Genomic DNA, 18,524 nt, shown 5'->3' on the forward strand with positions numbered 1-18,524 from the left:
GCAGGAGAAGGGATTTTGGAACCTCTCAACCCTGTGCAACCTTTGCCACAGCACCTCTGGGGCCAGAGACCTTGATCTGGTGGTGACTTCTGTGCAAGGACTGCCACAGGGTTCAGGTACTGGCCCCCACAGCCCAGCCAGGCACTTTAACATCCCCTGGTGTCTATTAAAGGTGGGTTTTGTCCTTTAACCCTCTGGTTTCAAACTGGCATTTGAGTGTGGCGAGGTGGTTTTGGCCAGTGACCAGCACAGCATCCTTCGTGTTTGCTACCCAGGCAGCAGCCCCTGTGGGATCAGCCCTTTCTGCTTTGCACTGAGTTTACACAGCACCAGAAAAACCTTGTTCCTACCCTACCCCTCCTCTGGACACACATTCCTTTTTTCTACAGGGCCAGCTCAAGAAATATCCAGGATTTGGGGAAAGGGCAATAAACACGGCAGGGGGAAAGAAAGAGGAGAAGCATTACCCACATACCAGTTTTTCTGCCTTAACTCCTTGGAATAAAACTGTTTCATGGATTTGGCAATGCCCAGGAAATTATTTGTGCCTCAGAAAGAATCAGTGCTTTAATTTAGTGCTTGCCTTTCTATGTTCCTGTTTGGAAACCTGTGTGTAAGTTGGGCTTTGGGAGGCAGAGAGTGCAGAGGAATTGCTCAGGAAAAGGGTTTGCAGAGCACAGATCAGTTTGGCAAGGAAGTTGCTGAAAACTGTGGAGTAGATGCTGCAGAGAGTACCTTTATGATTGATTTCCATTCAAGTCAGACTGACTGCAGTGTGGTCATTTTTCTAACCCATAACTGCACACACTGCAGCAGTCTGCTATCTGCAGGGTGTCTGAATTATAGCAGTCCATGTCCCTGTTACCTTTTACACAAATTACTTACACCGGTTTCTTTTTCCATGCAAATTCATCAGTTTTACAGCCTCTTGTAGCTGCTGTCAGGAAACTGTTGCAGAAAGCACAAATTGATAAAACGAGTTAATTTTACTGTGCTTAATTTTTCTTTCCCTCTGTTAACACACCCTCTCATATACCCAGTGTGCAGGAAGCATATGATAGTTAAGAGAAGACAACAAAGGATTTGAGTGTTCTTGTCATAAATTACTTCCCAACTTAATTCCTTTTAATGATCATTCCAGATTTTCTCAAGTTTTAATGGCATTGTGCATTTTCCATCCCCGGCTTTTAAAAGTCCGTGGATATCCAGGCTGTTCCCTTTCTGTCTCAATGACGTTCTTAAAAGATCCTTGCCAAACAACAACTAATTGTCTTGTGGGGATGATGAGGCAGCTGCAAAGCTACATTATTCCTCTGTCAAATCTGACATTGTGAGCTCCTTAAGACTTGGGGTGAAATAACTGGCCCCGTTACAGTCAGTGGCAGCACTCCCAGCCCAGACATGTTAGCTGGGTGATAGGAGCTATCCTGTCTTCATTTCCTCACTCCTTCCCCATTGGACTGAAAGATTTTTTCATGTTTGAAAATGGGCCAGATTCTCAGACCAAAGATTAAAGTTGGCTCAGCGTCCCTGTGTGGCACTGAGACTGCTTCGCTTTTGTGGCTGTGAATCAGGGCTCTCAGACAATACAGCCCGGGCCAAGCTGGTGCATTTCATTGTGCAGGATGTCCTTTTTCAGATGGCTCTGAAATGTGAGAGAAAATCATGATCTGTAATTGTCAGCCCCCGAAGTTGTATTGTCCTGTAAATAGCACTGGAACAGCCACAGTGGACATGGTACCATTTGCTGTATTAGTGGCATTTCGGCACGAAATCCATTCTCTGCTGACTTCAGCGTTAAGCTGCTCTGTTCCTTGTCTGCTCCCACAAGAATACAGCACATGGAGTTCATGGCTGAAAATCTCAGGGTGTGTAGGAATCCGTGATGTTTAATGTGGAACCAAAGATCCAGGATGGGGAAACTGCAGGGATTCATATCCCTTGCAATAAAAATTTCAGTACTATAAGGATAAGGTGATGAGGTGAAGAGTAGAAGCTCACTGCTGGATAAAACTTTTGGGGAGTTGTATGTCTCTGATTTATCTGGAGGAGAGGCCAGAGGAAAGCTCAGATGCTCTTAGGCAGAAAAGAGCTCGGGTTTCTCATCTGCTTTTTCAACCTCTGTTCTTGTGGCTGTACATCACATGTACCCCAGAGGTTCTGAGGTGTGTGTTTCCCTGCCTGTGATGCTTACAGATCCTGCCAAGCACTCTACAGGGATGATGCAGCCTATCTGTAACCATGCCAGCAGAGACAACGTGGTCCTAAAAGCAACAAGTTTCATTAAATGTTAGAATGACATTAATAGAAAAGCAGCGCTTCGAGGAAGTCATGCCATAATTGTTTAATTTTAAAAAATAATAATAGTATCTTTGGAGGAATGTAAGAGAGATTCTATGTCATGGAACATTGTATTCTTGATAAAATTTCCATCTTCTTGATTGCAATGCCAGGTACCATTAGCATTTCCTAATTTCCACATCCCACCTGTTCCCATCATGAAACTAAACACACTCATGAGGAAGAAGAAAGTGATTTTGAAGTGCAATTCATGCCATATTCACATGACTTACTGACTGCAATCTCTTTTGTTTCCCCAGCACCGATAGCTGCAGGAACAGGCCCTAATTTCTCCCTCTCAGATTTGGAAAGTTCTTCATACTACAGCATGAGCCCAGGAGCAATGAGGAGGTCTTTACCTAGCACATCCTCTACCAGGTAATTTAATCTCTGCCTACTACCAGGTTCCTTGGAAACCCAGGCCAGCATCATTACTCATCTGGGAAAGTAACCATTAAATTCTCTGACAAGCTGTTTGGGGGCCTCACGATGTGGAGCTGTTTCAGATTCACAGAGCTCAGTGTTCAGCTGGATTGCAGTAAAGTTTCTCTTGTGTGTACAAGCCTCTAAGAAAAACTGCTGCATGGACTTGTGTAGCTCCTGGTTGTATCTGGGTGTATCAGAAGTTTCACTGGAATTGTTGAGTTTCACGTTGTGGCAGAAGAGAACTTGGAGCATAATAAGATGCAAGGAATATCTTAAGATAGACTTACATGTATTCTTTATTGTAAAAAGTGTTGCCTGTGAGACTAAGACTGTTTTAGGACCTCTGTCTATAAAGCATTCAGTTTTCATAAAGCATTTAGAAGTTTGTGACTCAGCCTTTGGAAAACTGAATTGCTAATGCAGATGACTGCCCCATCTGATTTTGATTTCGGCTTAGATGCCAACTATCAAACAAGGATATTTTTTATTTTTTACCTTTCACTTTAATCATCTGTGAGATTAGATTTATAAACAAGCTCAGTCACTCGAGTAGTCTTGAACACTATTAAGGAACCAGATTGATTTTTTTTTTTCCCCCACAGCCAAAATAGATCACTTATTTCAAAGACATGACAAGAAAGTCTAACTCCAGCCCAGCGCTCTTTTACATTTTTATCTCAGCCTGCAGTGCCACCAGCTTTGCAGTGAGCAAATGCATGTGTGAAAAATCTCTCTGGTTTGAATATAGCTGTTGTTTTTATTTTAAAAATAATAATCTTTAACGAGAGGCTCTTAGCAGTAACTTCTTACAGTTTGCAGTGATTGGAAGAACATTCTGTCTTGCACTTAGTGTGCACGTTATGAAGCTCAGTGACTACAATTCCCATAACACATCAATTAAAAACTTTGTGCTGTTTCTTTCTTGCCTGTAAACTGTGTAGCCTACAGCACTCATCATTAGCACCATTCTCAGGTAGAATTTACTGGTGACTCCAGAAGCAAAAGTGAGGTTATTAATGTTACTTAAGAGCTCAGTTGTTGCTCTTCTATTCTTCTGCAAATAGCTACCACTGATAAGGAGCTAATTATAAACAGCATGGGTAGTTAATAACTTGGTAATATGTTTGTTTTCCTCTCATTAGGCTGTTCCCAGTCAGGAAAAAAAAAAATTCTTTAAATACACAGACTCAGCAGAATTATCAGGCGGTAATTATATTGTATGCACACAATTTCCCCTATTGACACATAACAATTCTCTAAATTAAGGAATGGCCAAACCTGCATTCCACACATGCCATAAGACTTATTCTTCCTGTTTCTCACCAACTGGTTTTGCACACCCGCCAGCTCCTACCTGTGCAAAGCTCTGGGTGGGGAGGAGGCTGCAAGCTCTAAACCAATAGTGGAAGATTTTATGTCTGTTAAATGTGTTCCCCCTACACAGAGGAGCCTGTTCTTGAATGCCTGAAGTCTTAATAGAATACAGATTTGGGGGGGAAAAAAAAAAAAGTGAGCTGGCCCAGCCTTGGAAAAGTACTTAGAAGAGAAATTCTCAGTAAGGTCCCCACGCAGTCTGTACAACTCATTATGGAAAACAGAGCCAAGCTGAGTGTCTTTGGCTCTGGGATCCTCTCCCTGCAGAACTGCTGGAGCCAGTGGCCACCAGAGACCACTCAAAGGGCTCTTCTGTGTCCTGAGCCTCTGGTGAGGGAGGTGTGATGTATCACAGGGGGATTCTTTAATGCTGACACTGGCCAGAGATACCCATTGGGGGCTTTCTACGCTTGCTGGCACAGCTGCAGAGTCAAATGCTTCTTATTGTGGGATAAAGTGAACATTTGAACCAAGAATGGGCTCTTCCATCATCCACTTGCCTCTGTTTCTTCTTATGGGACTGGAGTCTGGGCTAATTGGAAAGATTGAAAATAAAAGTTTGAACTGGTAAACAGTTTGCTTTCAGAAATAGCCGTGAAAAAATCTGGCGGTGAAAATAAGTCTCGTGTGTCATCACCGTATTCATTCAAACTTGCAAGAACCACGCAATGCAAATGAAATTCTTGCCTTTTTATTGACCTCTGCGTGCTTTGAAAAATGTCCTACTTCTGAATCTGTGAACGCCTAAATGTCAGGCTAACTTCTGGTCGAACTGGTGCGTGTTTAGGGGTTTGGCCTGTGAAGTGCTGTTCTGTATCTCAGCAAAGCACCCTAAATCTGCTCTACTTCGAGTTATTCTCAAGCACATCCCAACAGCAGTGCCTTGGTTCCTCTTCCATGCCTTCATTATGTGGGTTTTTTTTTGCATTCTCAGCTCCACAAAGCGTCTCAAGTCTGTGGAGGATGAGATGGACAGCCCTGGTGAGGAGCCGTTCTACACAAGCCAAGGGCGCTCTCCGGGCAGTGGCAGCCAGTCCAGCGGATGGCATGAAGTGGAGCCAGGTAAGCCCCGGCTCCCAGAGCCCCAGAACATCATCTCCACTCCTTCTGGTTCGTTATCAGAATTGCTGTGTTAGAGAGGTGACCAGTTCTAGACATCTCGTCACTTCGGAGAAACGGCCTAATGAAAATATGGCACTGGTTTTATTGCTCCTGCAGCTGTGAATGTTTCTGTAGTGTGTCACTTCTGTGTTTTGGCCAAATATCTGAAGTATTTAAATAATGCAGCAGAAGACAGGCGGTCTTTTTCTGTCAAATTGTCCAGATTCAGTTCTGGGATAGCTTTTTCTAGCAGAAAGCAGTACCTGTCTGGGCTGTGCTCCATCGGTTATGCTGCTTAAATAAATATCCCTAAACTTATATAAGGTAGAAGGACTTTTCAAGCATTATACAACACTTGAGATCACTTTAGTAATGACTTTTAAGAGACTTACAGAAGGAGTTGTTTTATTAATCTGTAATGCTGTGAAGTGTGATTGGAGGCTTCATATCAAAATAGGTATCACTGGGTGTTACCAACTTCAGAATGTTGAGGAAGGTCTTTGGCCTCTTCTCAGTTAATTTTTGTGTGTGATCTTTCCTGTTGATCATTTTTTTTGGGTTCTGTTATGTTACATACTTAACTGTCCATTGATCACTTATCCTGAGATCATCTGGGTGCTTAATACTATTGGAAATATTTTTCTGGCTCAGAGCTATGTGCATAGGTGAAGTTAATGCCTCAGCGTTGCTTACAGCTAAATAATCAAGTATTTATTGCCAATAAAAATAACAGAAATCTTATTTGTTAGAGGAAGGCAAGCAGTGCCTCCCAGGGTTTGAGAAGGTCCTCCAGAAGTACAAAGGATCTTTTGCAATGCGTATTTTTTTTTTGTCTTTCTTGTTTGTCTGGATTTAAAATAGTATGGATTTGGTTTGTTTGGAAAAAAACACATGCTTGTCCAGGGCACTCTGTATAATGAACTATACAGCACAGAAAAGTAAATTCGACCTGCGCAGCATTAAAATCAGTTCTGTGGGCACTTGGCCAGCCACCTATATCCTTCATCATGTAGGAAACATACCCACAGCTTTCTCTGGAGACCCTGTCAAACAGCTGTCCTTTACAGCATGCCCAGAAAGTCACCAAATTTGGGCTATTCCAGACTGGGAGGAGACTGATTCCTGTGCCTGGGAGCCCTTGGAGGATCCCCTGCCAGCTGCCCTCTCTCCTCTAATGAGGAGGAGCCAGCTTGTGGGCCCTTATTGACTGCAGATGTGGCACTTTGGCAGGAGGAGAGGGTGGACCTGCGGGCAGACAAGTGCCAGGCTCCCCGTGACTGCCTTGCCACCGCCGTCCCCAGGGCTCTGGTGCTCGCTCTGAGGTGTCCTGGGCACCAGGGGCTGTCCCCTCCATCAGCTCCAGGCTCCAGATGATGTAAGGCAGAGCTTCACCTTGTGCTAAACCTCTGCTCACGAGGCGGCAGAAGCGCGGACAAAAGCTCGGCGCCCGCCCAAAGGGAGAGATCACAGCCTGCTCTGCAGACACAGATGGCTGCAAGCTGATGGGGTCACTGCTTCTGCATCACTGTCAGGCTGGGGCACAGCTCCCCCCAAAGTTTGGGGTACTCGTTGTTAATGACAAATGTTCTCCATTTGTGCAGCAGCCAGAGGTTGGCTATTAATTCTGCTGTCACTTCTGGCGGTTTTGCCCACATGTGGTCATTACCTCTGGCTCATCCAAGTCCTGCCTTGGTGGTGGCACTGAGCTGCTGAGCTGGGCAAGGGAAGTACCCAAAGTCTTACATCTCCAAAGCACCTCTGCTCTTGGCACCACTGGGCGCCCAACATGAATGTCAAACTTCCTGAGGTGCTCAGAAAGGCAAGAACAAGTCAAACAAGAGAAGGTTCTTCCTTCCTCATGACCTTCCTCACTTACTGTAGAAAAATCCCAGATTCTGCTTAGTCTTGCCTGTAAAATGGCAGAAAATCACCTTGCAGCATCAGGGACTGTAGCCAGGTACCAACTAGATATAGCTCAGATTCACCAAGCCATCTATCACTGTCACAGCTGTGAAGAAAAAGAGCTTTGTCCTGCCCACGTGGGATGCACTTCCAAGCCATCCTTGTGCTATATCCACGCAGCCCCACCCCAGTGCTTCTGCCGTGGCTTTCCAGCAGCCTGTCCTCTGAATTCATTGCCTCAGCTTCTCTGTAAAACAGGGTCACTGCAAGAGCACGGCTGACAGAGGGATTACCTGAAGAGCCACAGCTCATCAGTGGTGAAGGACAAAACAGTGCTGAGCATCCTTCCCAGCCAGGGCAGCAGTGGTGTGTCACTGGCCCAAGGTGCTCCCTCTGTGCACAGATATCACACCTGGGGCTGACACTAACGAGTGGCCTTTTGCATTTAATGTGGGGGTTTCACCCCCAGAAGTGTAAAATGCTTCAGGAATCTTTAGTGGGGAATCTGCCTAGAAAACAGTTTGGTCACCTGAAAGCTGTACAAACGATGTTAACATCCCATTTTAGCTGGGAGCTTTCCACAGCATTCTTCTCTGAGAGGGAGCTTTGGAGCCTGGACCAGTTTCAGATCCATCCTTTTCGATGTCTTTATCTCCAGAGAAAGGCCTTGCCATTTGTTTAATCTACAATCAAAATGGTGGCACAGTTTTTAGCATACAGTAATCTCCAAACTTCGGTGTTTTGTTTTCTTCTTGGTGAAATTTGCAGTAGAAGTTTAAAGTCTAAACCCATCTTTTTGTTTAACTTGGCATCTCTTCCCTGCAGCTCATTTTGTCCAGTGTGGGATAACACAGGTATCAGCAGTGCAGAATGGTGCTGTTTCAGGAGACAGGCTGAAGTTTTATCCCGTGCTGGCAGAGTAGTGCAAGCCAGGTTTCCAAACTCCATAATTAAACCCTGTCCTTTGGGTTACTGGCCAAACAACAGGAGGAGGAAATCAGACCAAGGAAAGGAAGCTTAGACTTGTCTGTGGGATGGCTGCTCTGGCTGGGAAGGAAAGTTCAGAGAGGAGCCAGCAGCCAACCTCCCAGCCCAGTAGGATCCACACCAAAGATAATAATACATCCTTTGCCTTTATTGCCTTTGAGTAGATTGCTTCCTCACAGGAGATTTAGATTTATGCAGAGATAGCTTCTTGGCCTATATGCCTTGACAGGTTTATGGGAGTGAGAGGATGAATATTCCATCTCTGTGTGTTGCATCTGCTTAATTTTGAGGTGTGCACATGGGGAAGAGGGGGGACTCAAACACGAGAGCAGGTGTGAGGCACAGCCATGCTCATGGCACAGGCACTGGGAGAGGGTGGTAGGGAAAGCTGTGGCCTGGGACAGTGCAGGGAAATCAAGGTTTGTGTGAGGGGGAGATGGAAGAAATGCACTTCAAAGAGAGCAAAACGTAGAGGAGGGAGGGAAAATGAGAAGACAGCTTAAGACCATACAGAAGGGAAAAAGAACAAATGCCAGGAAAACAAAGATTTGACTTCCTAGAAAGGAAATATGAAATGGAATACGTGAACTCCTCTTAGAGAAAGAGAGCACTCCAGGCAGAGGGTTATTTACCGCCAGCCGTGACTAGTCGCTCTACATCTGTCTCCATTTTTTTTCTCTTGAACAAATTCCCTTTTTGGATACTTTTCTTCCTGCTTTGCTTCCCTGTGATTGCCCCTGTAAGTGGTCTTTGGAGGGCAGGCTGTATGCTCAGAACATATGTGCAAACTGGCTGGAGAACAGAAGAGGACAAAACCACTCTGTGTGCTATTTAGATTAGGCAGTGGATGCTTCCCCCGTGCCTTCTCCTGGGGTCCCTGCTGTGTGCAGGATGCAGGCTGCACCTATTGTCCATCCACAGCCCTTCCTCTGAGCTTTTTCTTGCTCTGCTGAGGCACCCTGATGTCTGTCTCATGTGGAGACTTTGCTGGGTGTAGATCCTCCCTGCTTCACCCACCTGGGTGCGGATCCTTCATGCTTCACCCACCTTTCTGTTCGTGGCACGGGGGGCTCGCAGTGATGAGCAAAGGACTCAGCTTTGTGGGTTTTTTTACAGATATTTCCTGCGACCAAGGGTGCAGCACTCTCCTTGTACGTCAGAGGTGACAGCCAAAGCAAACCCCAGCATTAATCCCGTGTTCCTTGTGCTGTACTCCTTGAGTCTCACATCCATTTACCTGCACTCGAAAGCTCCTGGGGAGCTCTCCGACCTAAAAAGGCTGGAGTCTGCCAGAAAAGATGAATTTCCTTTCACAACAGGAAGGCTTAGGAAGTAAAACAAAGCAGACATGTAGTAAATTACTTCTGCTTTTCAAATACCTTTTGCGGTATCCTCCTTACCATTACTTTATCTCAGCACTTTCGGTACATAACTCTTGTTAACTGAGAAGAAGGGCAAGAGAGGATAAAGATGATGTTAGTAAGAAAATAAGGCAACATCACACTGGCTTTGAACTCCTGCACAAAGCTGGCCTGTGTTCAGTTCTGTGGCAGCTCAGCTTGTAATGGGGGTAAGCCATAATTACAGGTATACGTATTTTAATTCCATAATAAGCAAAGATTGAGTTAATGTGTATCTGTATTCCACTTACGCATTTTTTCAATGTGTTCTCTTGATCCAGTCCAGGAGTAATGTTCACATTGTTCTCCCTCAGTCATTTTGTGAAACATATGGATGGTATTTGCCAAGTCTGCTCCCATTGTGCTTCTACAGCGTGGCATGGAAAGAAATGTTTAAGATGCAAATTCAGAGTATACTACTGGATTCTTTACTTAGGTTTTCTACTTGTTTCTTTACTTAGATCTTGTGCTTCATTCTTAGATCTTCTACTTGTATTTCCACACGGTAGTTTAGTCCCTAGAGGACAGTAATCCCAGGAAAGGTACATGTTTGCACTCCGTGCACTTCCTGAGGCGTCTGAAGAGACTGAAGACAGCTCTGCTTTGCTTGTGGTCTTGACCAACTTGGTTTGCAAAACTTCTGGAGCTCTGTGGTCCTTTTCCCACTGAAAGACTGGTGTGGCTGTTCATGTCATGGTCATCCCCTTGTCCCAGCTCCACCTGGATGTTCTGCTCCCGTTATGATGTGCTGGGCCTTCGTGTGTCTGCACCTTGAAAACCCCAGGAAACAAACAAGACTTTCAGTTCAGGGGCCTTAAGGAATTAGTAACACCTCTTGCACTGCATGGCTGATGGACATGTCTACACTTCCAGGGGCTTATGAGGTTGAAAATTTTACATGAACCTGCAGAAAGCTCGAGAGCTCCCCGTTAGACTGCTGGACTCACCTGTGGTGGCAGCAATGCTTTTAAAGTCAGCCTCAGGATTGCTCGCCAAACCACCCAGGCCACTGCTGCTTGTTCTCATGCCACCATCTATGGGACTGTCTGAAAACAGTTTCTGAGGAATTTCTATGCAACTGAGGAGCTGAGATCTTATTTTGGAGTTATTTCCCTTGCAGTGTCAGTGACCCCTAACTTGATGGTGCCGTGCCTCTCCCCATGGCTGCTTATGGAACAACCACATGCAGGCAACCAGTCCAGAACTTGTTTCAATAATGCTTCTCTTAAATCTGGCATGGGCTTTCTCCTCAGCATGCAAGAAAACTTCTCCTTATTTACTGAGAAACTTTTATTTATGCCATATGCATCAGAAAAGCTCATTCAGGCATAGTTCAGATGACCACAAGAGTTTGTTTTCCATGTCTGTTCGGAATTATATCTTGGAAATTGGAGAGAAAGTGCTATAAGGGAGATCCTAGATCATGTTCTTTATGCCCTAAGCACAGTTGTTGCCTGGCACAGCCTGGAAGATAAAATATGTGTGGTGTGTCCCAGCATCAGCAATGCAGAGTGTCTGATCTGTCCTCAGGCAAAAGGTCTGTGGGCTCATCAAAGGCCTTGATGTCGTGCACCAGCTCAGAGCCCAGAGAAGTTCTCAATGATTGTGCTGCATTACTGCCAGTGATTCAAGGAACTGACTGCAGAAAGTATGATGAAAAACATGAGAGCCATGTATTATACAAAATAAGGAATAGCAAAAGAATCCCTTTTCACTGGGAAAACATTCAACTTCCTACCTGGACTATTCAGTGTTGAGTAATTCTCTGGTGCTGCTTCAAAGTGACTTGCTGCAGTGGGCAGTTTGCACTGGATCATAACTAGACACAGGAATTTCATGATCTCTATTAATTTCCTTGAGCTGAACTTTTTGGGTATTCGTAGGCCTGCAGAAGGAAGACAAAGCCCAGGTAACATCACTTTTCCTTAGACCAGAGGAGGTCTACATCCAGGATCCCTGCCAAGTGCATTTTCTCAGTATTTCCCAGATGTGACTTTGAATTGCCCTCCGGTTCTCAGTGTGTGAGGTCAGGCAGTCCCAGAGCTGTTCTGCCTGTACCTGCCTGCTGCAGCAGCTTCATTACACACCTCAGCACACCTCCCAGCAGGCACCAGTGCCATTTTTTCCTCCATTGAGCTTAATATCTAGAGACAGGGGGAACATTTCACACAGAATGGTTCAGGCTGGAAGGGACCACAGTGGGGTCATTTGGTCCCACCTCCCTCCTCAAGCAGGGTCATCCCTGAGCACAGGGCACAGTCTTGAATATTTCCAGTGAGGGAGACTCCACACCCTCTCTGGGCAACCTGCTCAAGAAAGAAGTTGTTCCTCATGTTCAGGACAAACTTTATTTGTTAACATGGAATTGCACGTGCAGGCAGCCACCTAGAAAGCTGACTCCAAGTGAACAGGTAGATGTTGAAGTGAAATGTTTGATAGGAAGACACTTGAAGGAACTCCAGCAGCTGTATGGTACAGAGCTTTCCTTAAATGTCTTTTTTTTCACAGAGTCCATGTGTTGCCATATCCCTGCTCTCTGCATTACAGTATCCCATCAAAACACAAGCTGCCCAGTGGTTTTCAGAACATACAATTTTTCTTTTCTTCTAAGAGCAATAACACTTATCAACTTTTACTGAAATACCATATCAGCTCCTTGTCACTGGCAGTCTACAGTTCCTGCCGCTAAAAGTTTAATGCATTTACAGGAGCACTTAGGCATCAAGACTTTGATATCACAATCTGTTAGTCACAGGTGCTACATGATAGGTTTGTGTTAGCACATTATAGATCTTTTATCAGATACTGCACAAAATGTGTGTGTTTCCCTGCCAGGCAATCAGGATCAGGCTGCTGCATAGCTGATGAGTTACTCACCAATATAAGTTGTTGTTTATTTTCAACAGAACTTTCCCAGAACTGCACCTTAATGGATAAGTTAAACTCTAATTGGTTGAGGCCAGTGAAGACCAGGAGCTTAATGGAGCCAGGAAAAATGCAGCAGGTCCATGGTGGTGCTTTGAGCACTGTCAGTCTCTCACAGTGGCATTCGTCAAGTCAAGTGATTAACATTGCTCATTTGCCATCACAGACAGAGTCATTTTGACAGCAAATTACCACTGGATCAATAGCTCAGCTTGTCTTTGGCAATTCACGTAGTAGCATGAGACCTGTGACAACATGCCATGCTGCTGGCAGTGCTGCCTCAAAACCATGGAAGGAAGTTGGAGGTGGGGGAAGAACTGCTCACCGAAAAGTCAGCTCAGATTGAAAAGCTCTAGATGTTTTCACATCCCTCCAAGGCTCCTCTGACTTTTTTTTTTTTTCCCAGACACTGGACAACACAAAAGACTTGGCCTTGGGATTCAGCCTAAACTGTGCTTTCCATTTTTAATAAAATTAGTAATCCCATGCAAGTGTTGAAGCACATGCCTCAGCTTTGCTGTAATCCCCTGAGGAAAACATCCCTTCAGCACGGTCCCAGAGAAGTCGGGCGGTCGGTCAGTGTTGTGGCTTTGCTTCTTGCATCTCGTTCCAGATGTCAGGAAATGCATCATTTAAAAATGGAGAGGGAGCTGTAGGAGTTCTGAGTTGAAAATGCAGAAAGAATTTCACTGTAGTTATCAAATTAAAGCTGTTTTTGACTGGCCTGGTGCTAACATCACCCCTACGTGCTGCTTTCACTGACCTCAGTGACAGAGAGAAAAGCAGATCTTTTGTGCACTGGCACAGTGTAAGGTCACCTGAGGTATTTCTGTCACCAGATACAATTCACATCACCTACATCCTTTTTCAGACATACAGGAAGGATTTCTTGCATAGAAAACTGTTCCCTGACAAAGGCTGGAACGATGCTTCCCAATGGGAACAGGATTCCTGGGATGGCAGTGATGTGTTGGACATCCATGGGCCTGACCTTCCTCAGACATTACTGATGGCCAAGCAACATTTTGTTGCCACCCATTGTTGATCAGAGAATCAAAGAATCACAGCATGGTTTGGCTCGGAAGGGATCCCAAAGCCCGTCCAGTCCCACCCCTTTCACCATCCCAGGATGCTCAGAGCCCCATCCCACCTAGCTCTGGACACTTCCAGGGGTGGGCAGTCCTCAACCTCTGTCCACAGCAGCCCACAAAATGTAACTTAAAGCAAAGACAGGGATGTGTCTTGGGCTCCACTTTAGACACCAAGTGAAAACTACCACCTTCCTTGGCTCTGAGACAGAAGCAGACACTTTCTGTCCACAGGTGAGCTCTAAAGACAGAAGCTCCTCTGGTTGACTGTGGCTGTCTTTGTGAGCTCCAGACAGGTCTCCCCTGACCCAGAGATCCTTGAAGATCATCTGATAGTGCAGTATGGGGCTGTTTAGTTGCAAAATGACATTAAAAAATTAAAAGTAGGCTTCCAAAAAATTGAACTAGTGCTCTTGTTTGCTTCTGGGACTAATTCAGGATGTTGACTTGGATCTATAAACTCTCCTATAGATTAGATCTTGGTTGGGAAATGGACCACATTCCTTTCATGTGCTGTCTTAGCAGTTGAGATCAGCAGACCTGCTTTTTCTAATGTGTTTGGGAAGCAGAAGCAATATTTTATCTCCTGTGGTATGCTGCTGGTATAGAAATGTTCAGGCTTATTAATTCTTCAGGACACAGGAAAGTCTTCATCACCTGTGTAGGCAGTCATGGGAAAGGACCCACTGCAAAGACTCCATTGAACTCTTTCTTTTTTTATTTTTTTTGAAAGCAGCTGGAAAATATTAGTAATCTTCAGCGCCAATATACAGTACATATTGAGAGCCAGTAAATGATGCATATTATTGCAAATTCCTGTGCACTTCTGCATTTTATAAAACAGATAACTAAAATACTCACCTAGCCAGATCAGTTCCCCCAGGGATGCACATTTCCAAGCAGAGGACAAACCAAAAACACAGAACAGAACAAAATTAGCCAAATAGAATGGCTAAGTGTTTGAAACAAATGGTTTTAAGATCACTGAGTAAGGAGCGTGACCTCCTTTTGCATCAGTCGAGGCAACTGTGAAACTTTGCGAAAGAAGCTCACCACAAAACAGATGCTGGGCTATCTTAGGTAAATAAATTACAAAAAAATAATAATAACCCCCCCCCCTACACTTTTTACAAAGCACAGCTGTGTAAATATTGCATGAGACAGGGGAGAGGGAGAGAGATGTAACATACACCCTTTTTTTTATGCAGAAGTTCTGCTCTGGGCACTGTTTATTAACATTCCCAGTACAACCATCACTCCAGTGCCTAGCACACAGTGCTGCTACTGTACTCCCTGCACATGTTTGATCTTGGCTTTAGAGGAGAAGACAGGCTTTATTTTAAAGGAAACATTTTTACCCAAAGATAAAAGGTGCAAGGAGAGGTGTTAGGAGACAGGGAATTACAGGATCATGGAATGATTTGGGCTGGAAGGGACATTTAAAAGCTCATCCCATGGGCAAGAACACCTTCCACTATCCCAGGTTGCTCCAAGGCCTGTCCAGCCTGGTCTTGGACACTTCCAGAAGATGGTGCACGACCAGGTACAGGAAGAAGACCAAATCTCATCTCTTTATTCCGTTCTCTTTCCCACACCTTCTGCCACACTGACTTTAGATGCACTCCTGCTTCTGCACCAGATGAGGAGCAATTCTCCTTAATTTCATTGTGCTGGATGCCTACTGCAATTTTCCTGCTTCTCAACTGCACATTCCAGCCTACAAAAATCTGCCCACAGAGGGGAACAAAGGCTCACCTAGACAGGCAGTTCACTGTCTCTGACAAGAGCTGGTGGTGGTGGACACTTAAGGAAGGATAACAACAATGGGAGAGGCATCCAGTGATGCTTTTTAGAGTACAGCCTCATGGATTTTGGCAGCAGCTTGGTTTCACAAGTCAGAGCCACATCTTTGTGTTTGACTGCCTCCAGTGAAACTTTCCTTTCAGAGATGTGCTTTTAACCTGTTCTTTATTTTGGCCTCTACAACATCCCATGGCTGAAAGTTCCAGTTTTACTCAGTGCTGCATGAGGAAGAACAACTTACTTTGTCTGTTTCCTGATCATTTTGCTGGATGCTTCTTAGTGGTTTTCTGTTTCACTGCCTGAAGTAGTGAATAAATCATTCCCCAGTTACTTTCTTTACTTTCCCTCAAGTTAAGTGCTGCCCAACACTTTGACCGCAGCAGTCAGCGAGCACAGGGAAGCACAGAAATCCATCTAGCAGCCTCTTAGCTCAGGTAACAATTTGACTGAGTGTCTGTAGAGCCATCTTACACCTGCAGAAATGTCTGTGTCCTGTGAAAGGAGCTGTGCTGTTCACCCAGACTGGCTTTTCTGTGACTTCCATCCCAGAGCTCACGGTGTGAATGCAGTGACCCCCCCCCCCCGCAAAGAGCCTAAAGAAGAGATGATGTTTTAAGTTCTTTCAATTTCCAGCTCCAGAGAAACTTAAACCTCAGCATCTAGCATAGCTACAGCTCTATTCTGGTTCCATCTTGCTCAGGGAAGAGCAGGAGATCCACAACATCCTCCACCTCTGCTTGTCCTCTCCACCCTGGCACAGCCCTACTTGACATCATCCTTTCTGCTCTTCCCTTACATCAGTGCTCGCTGCTATTTTTAGTGTGATATACACCAAAAAGCATAACATAAGAGATCCTCTTACTAAAATTAGCTGGAAAATTATAGGCTGTTTTACTGCTTTGTGCATAGTCTTCATTTGCCTCAATAGATTTGCGAACGCCCAAAATTCAGATCTTTGAACCCCCGAAAATCCAGACAAGTGAAGTGGTACCTGCAGCCCCAAGAGCAGCACTGTGGGAAAAATGGGACTCAGCAAGGGCTGGTGGCAAAGCCTTGGGTTCCACTTATAGGAGGGAAATAATTTTATTTATTTTTTTTAAAAAAAGGATTTACAATCAACAAGATTTCCAAAATATAAATGTATGGATTATCTTTCTTCACATTTAGTGTTTTATTGCAGTAGCCCACGTTTGTCTCCAGGAATATTATCCATGATGCAGCACACTAATGCACTACCTTGCTCTGAACAGGAGAAAGCACTTTGGATGTAGTCCAGGTTTAACCCTGTCTTAGGGCTTGCTTTTACTTTTAAACAAAACAACAGCAAATGGAAGTAAAGCATCATCCTGACTCTTCCTCGGAGCGTGGCCAATCCTACGTGTGAGGAGCAGCTTTGAGACAGAGGGTGATGCTCATTCCCACTCAGTTCATGACTCCTCTGCCTCTCTTTGCCCTCTCAGTCCCTACAACCCACCTCTGTTCTCCATCCTTGAGTGAAATCCCCTTGGCCACATGTAGCCTAAACGTGCTCTGCAAGGAGCTGCTCCTGGCTGAGAGAGAGACCGCTCGACATCTGACATCAGACTGATCCCTGCAAAGACCCCTGTCATCCAGGCAGAATTGCAAATCCTGGCTCTTTGCAGGTCTTAAAAATTAAAAGATTCCCTCCCCCAAACTGCTGTATTTCTTAGGAAAATCCCATGCCAAATGGTACCTTGCAAGTATTAAAAAAATTTTAAAAATTTAAAAAATTGTATGTCCTCTGTTAAAAAAATGATCATCTAGGAACCCATTCATTTGCAGGGGGAAAGGTTTTAAGAGGACAAAGCAGGCTTACAAACCACATTTCTCCCATGCCCTGTGAACTGTTGTGCTATTGTGATTTTACAGTGCTATTTCTCTACTTTTGCTGGATTTTTCTCTTTAATGTTATGTGAAAAACCCAGAACAAAAACTGACACTTAATTCTGAGTAAACAGTGGCAGTGACTGAATAGAAACTTGATGTCAAATATACAACCACCCTGGGAAAGTCAAAATCCATTGCTTTCTCCTCTCTTCCAGTTGTGTCCTCTGTAAGTGTATTACCCATAAAATTAGCGATTTAAAAAGGCATCGAAACATTATTTTTCATATTCATAGCGTCACTTTAAAAAAAAATGGTTAAAAATCGATTTGCTGGCCTCTTGGGGAAATGCTGTAATGTTTTTGGCTGTCTCCTACTTTCTGCTGCCAGCTAAAAGTACCATCTGGCTTGTTTAGGGCCCTTTTCCATATCAGGTGCTTCCAAAATTCTCCCCAACCAGAGGATTGTTTCGTTGGGTTGCTCTGCCTGCTGAGGCATGTGTCCTGGGCTGGGAATCCTACTGCTTCTGTTCCCTGCCATCTTGCTGACAGTGGTGTGTGTATGTTTGGGCACGGATCTTGCTGCCTCTCTCCCGAGGACATTTGCATCATTGTCAGCTGCACATATTAAATTGATATGCAGGGCTCAGAAACACGTATCCCATCTTTTGTCCCTTTGTTTGTGCAATTGTTGTGGTTTTAATTCTTCTTTGACACCTGGAATATCACAAAGCTGCTGATAATCTGTTGGCTACTAAGGGAAATGACATTGATAGAAGGATAATGTGTGTCAGACTTATATCTCGATAATTGCAGACACACCCCGAACCCTCGCAGCTCAGGGAATGAATATCCTAAATCCATTATTAATTTGGAGAGTCGCATGTGGCAGTTGGCTGTGGTGTCACACTCTCGCCGCAAGAGTCACTTGCAAGGGATTTTCAGGCAGTTTTGGTCGATTCTGCATGGCTGTGTCGATTTGTGCCTCGGACGAGTCGTTTTTGGTGCGTCCATTTCGCGGCAGCGCGAGGAGCTGGAACAAAATGGGGATGATGTCCTGGCTCCCCACGGGAGGAAGGCAGCTCCCCACGAGCCTTCTCCTGCCCAGGAATACCATCCCAAGAGGCTGAGAACCCATGCTCCGTAGGTGGCACCACTTGGCGGTGACACCTCCTCCTCGGGATCCTTTGTTTTTCAAATTTACCAGTTTACTTGGAAATGGAGACACACCCCTGGAGGATTTATGAGTAGATTTGAAGCGCTGTAGTTGCAAAGTCCAGGCTTGATGTGATTGTGTGGGAACAGGAAGGGTGTTTTGGAGCAGCTACTGCCGT

The 18,524-nt window shown here is 44.8% G+C and overlaps 1 protein-coding gene across 29 annotated transcripts in view; it reads left to right on the forward strand.

The window, feature by feature from the left end:
- The window catches only part of NFIA (nuclear factor I A), a 404,462-nt gene that overhangs the window by 326,313 nt on the left and 59,625 nt on the right, over positions 1-18,524 (forward strand). For all 29 annotated transcript variants that reach the window (XM_086841691.1, XM_086841711.1, XM_086841689.1 and 26 more), the window contains 2 exons: positions 2,601-2,718; positions 5,075-5,202. In XM_086841691.1, the coding sequence (XP_086697817.1) occupies positions 2,601-2,718; positions 5,075-5,202 (246 nt within the window). The remainder of the gene's footprint in view (positions 1-2,600; positions 2,719-5,074; positions 5,203-18,524) is intronic.

This window comes from Cyanistes caeruleus, chromosome 9 (genome assembly GCF_971803275.1).
Source record: "Cyanistes caeruleus chromosome 9, bCyaCae1.hap1.1, whole genome shotgun sequence".
In the NCBI taxonomy this organism is placed as follows: domain Eukaryota; kingdom Metazoa; phylum Chordata; class Aves; order Passeriformes; family Paridae; genus Cyanistes; species Cyanistes caeruleus.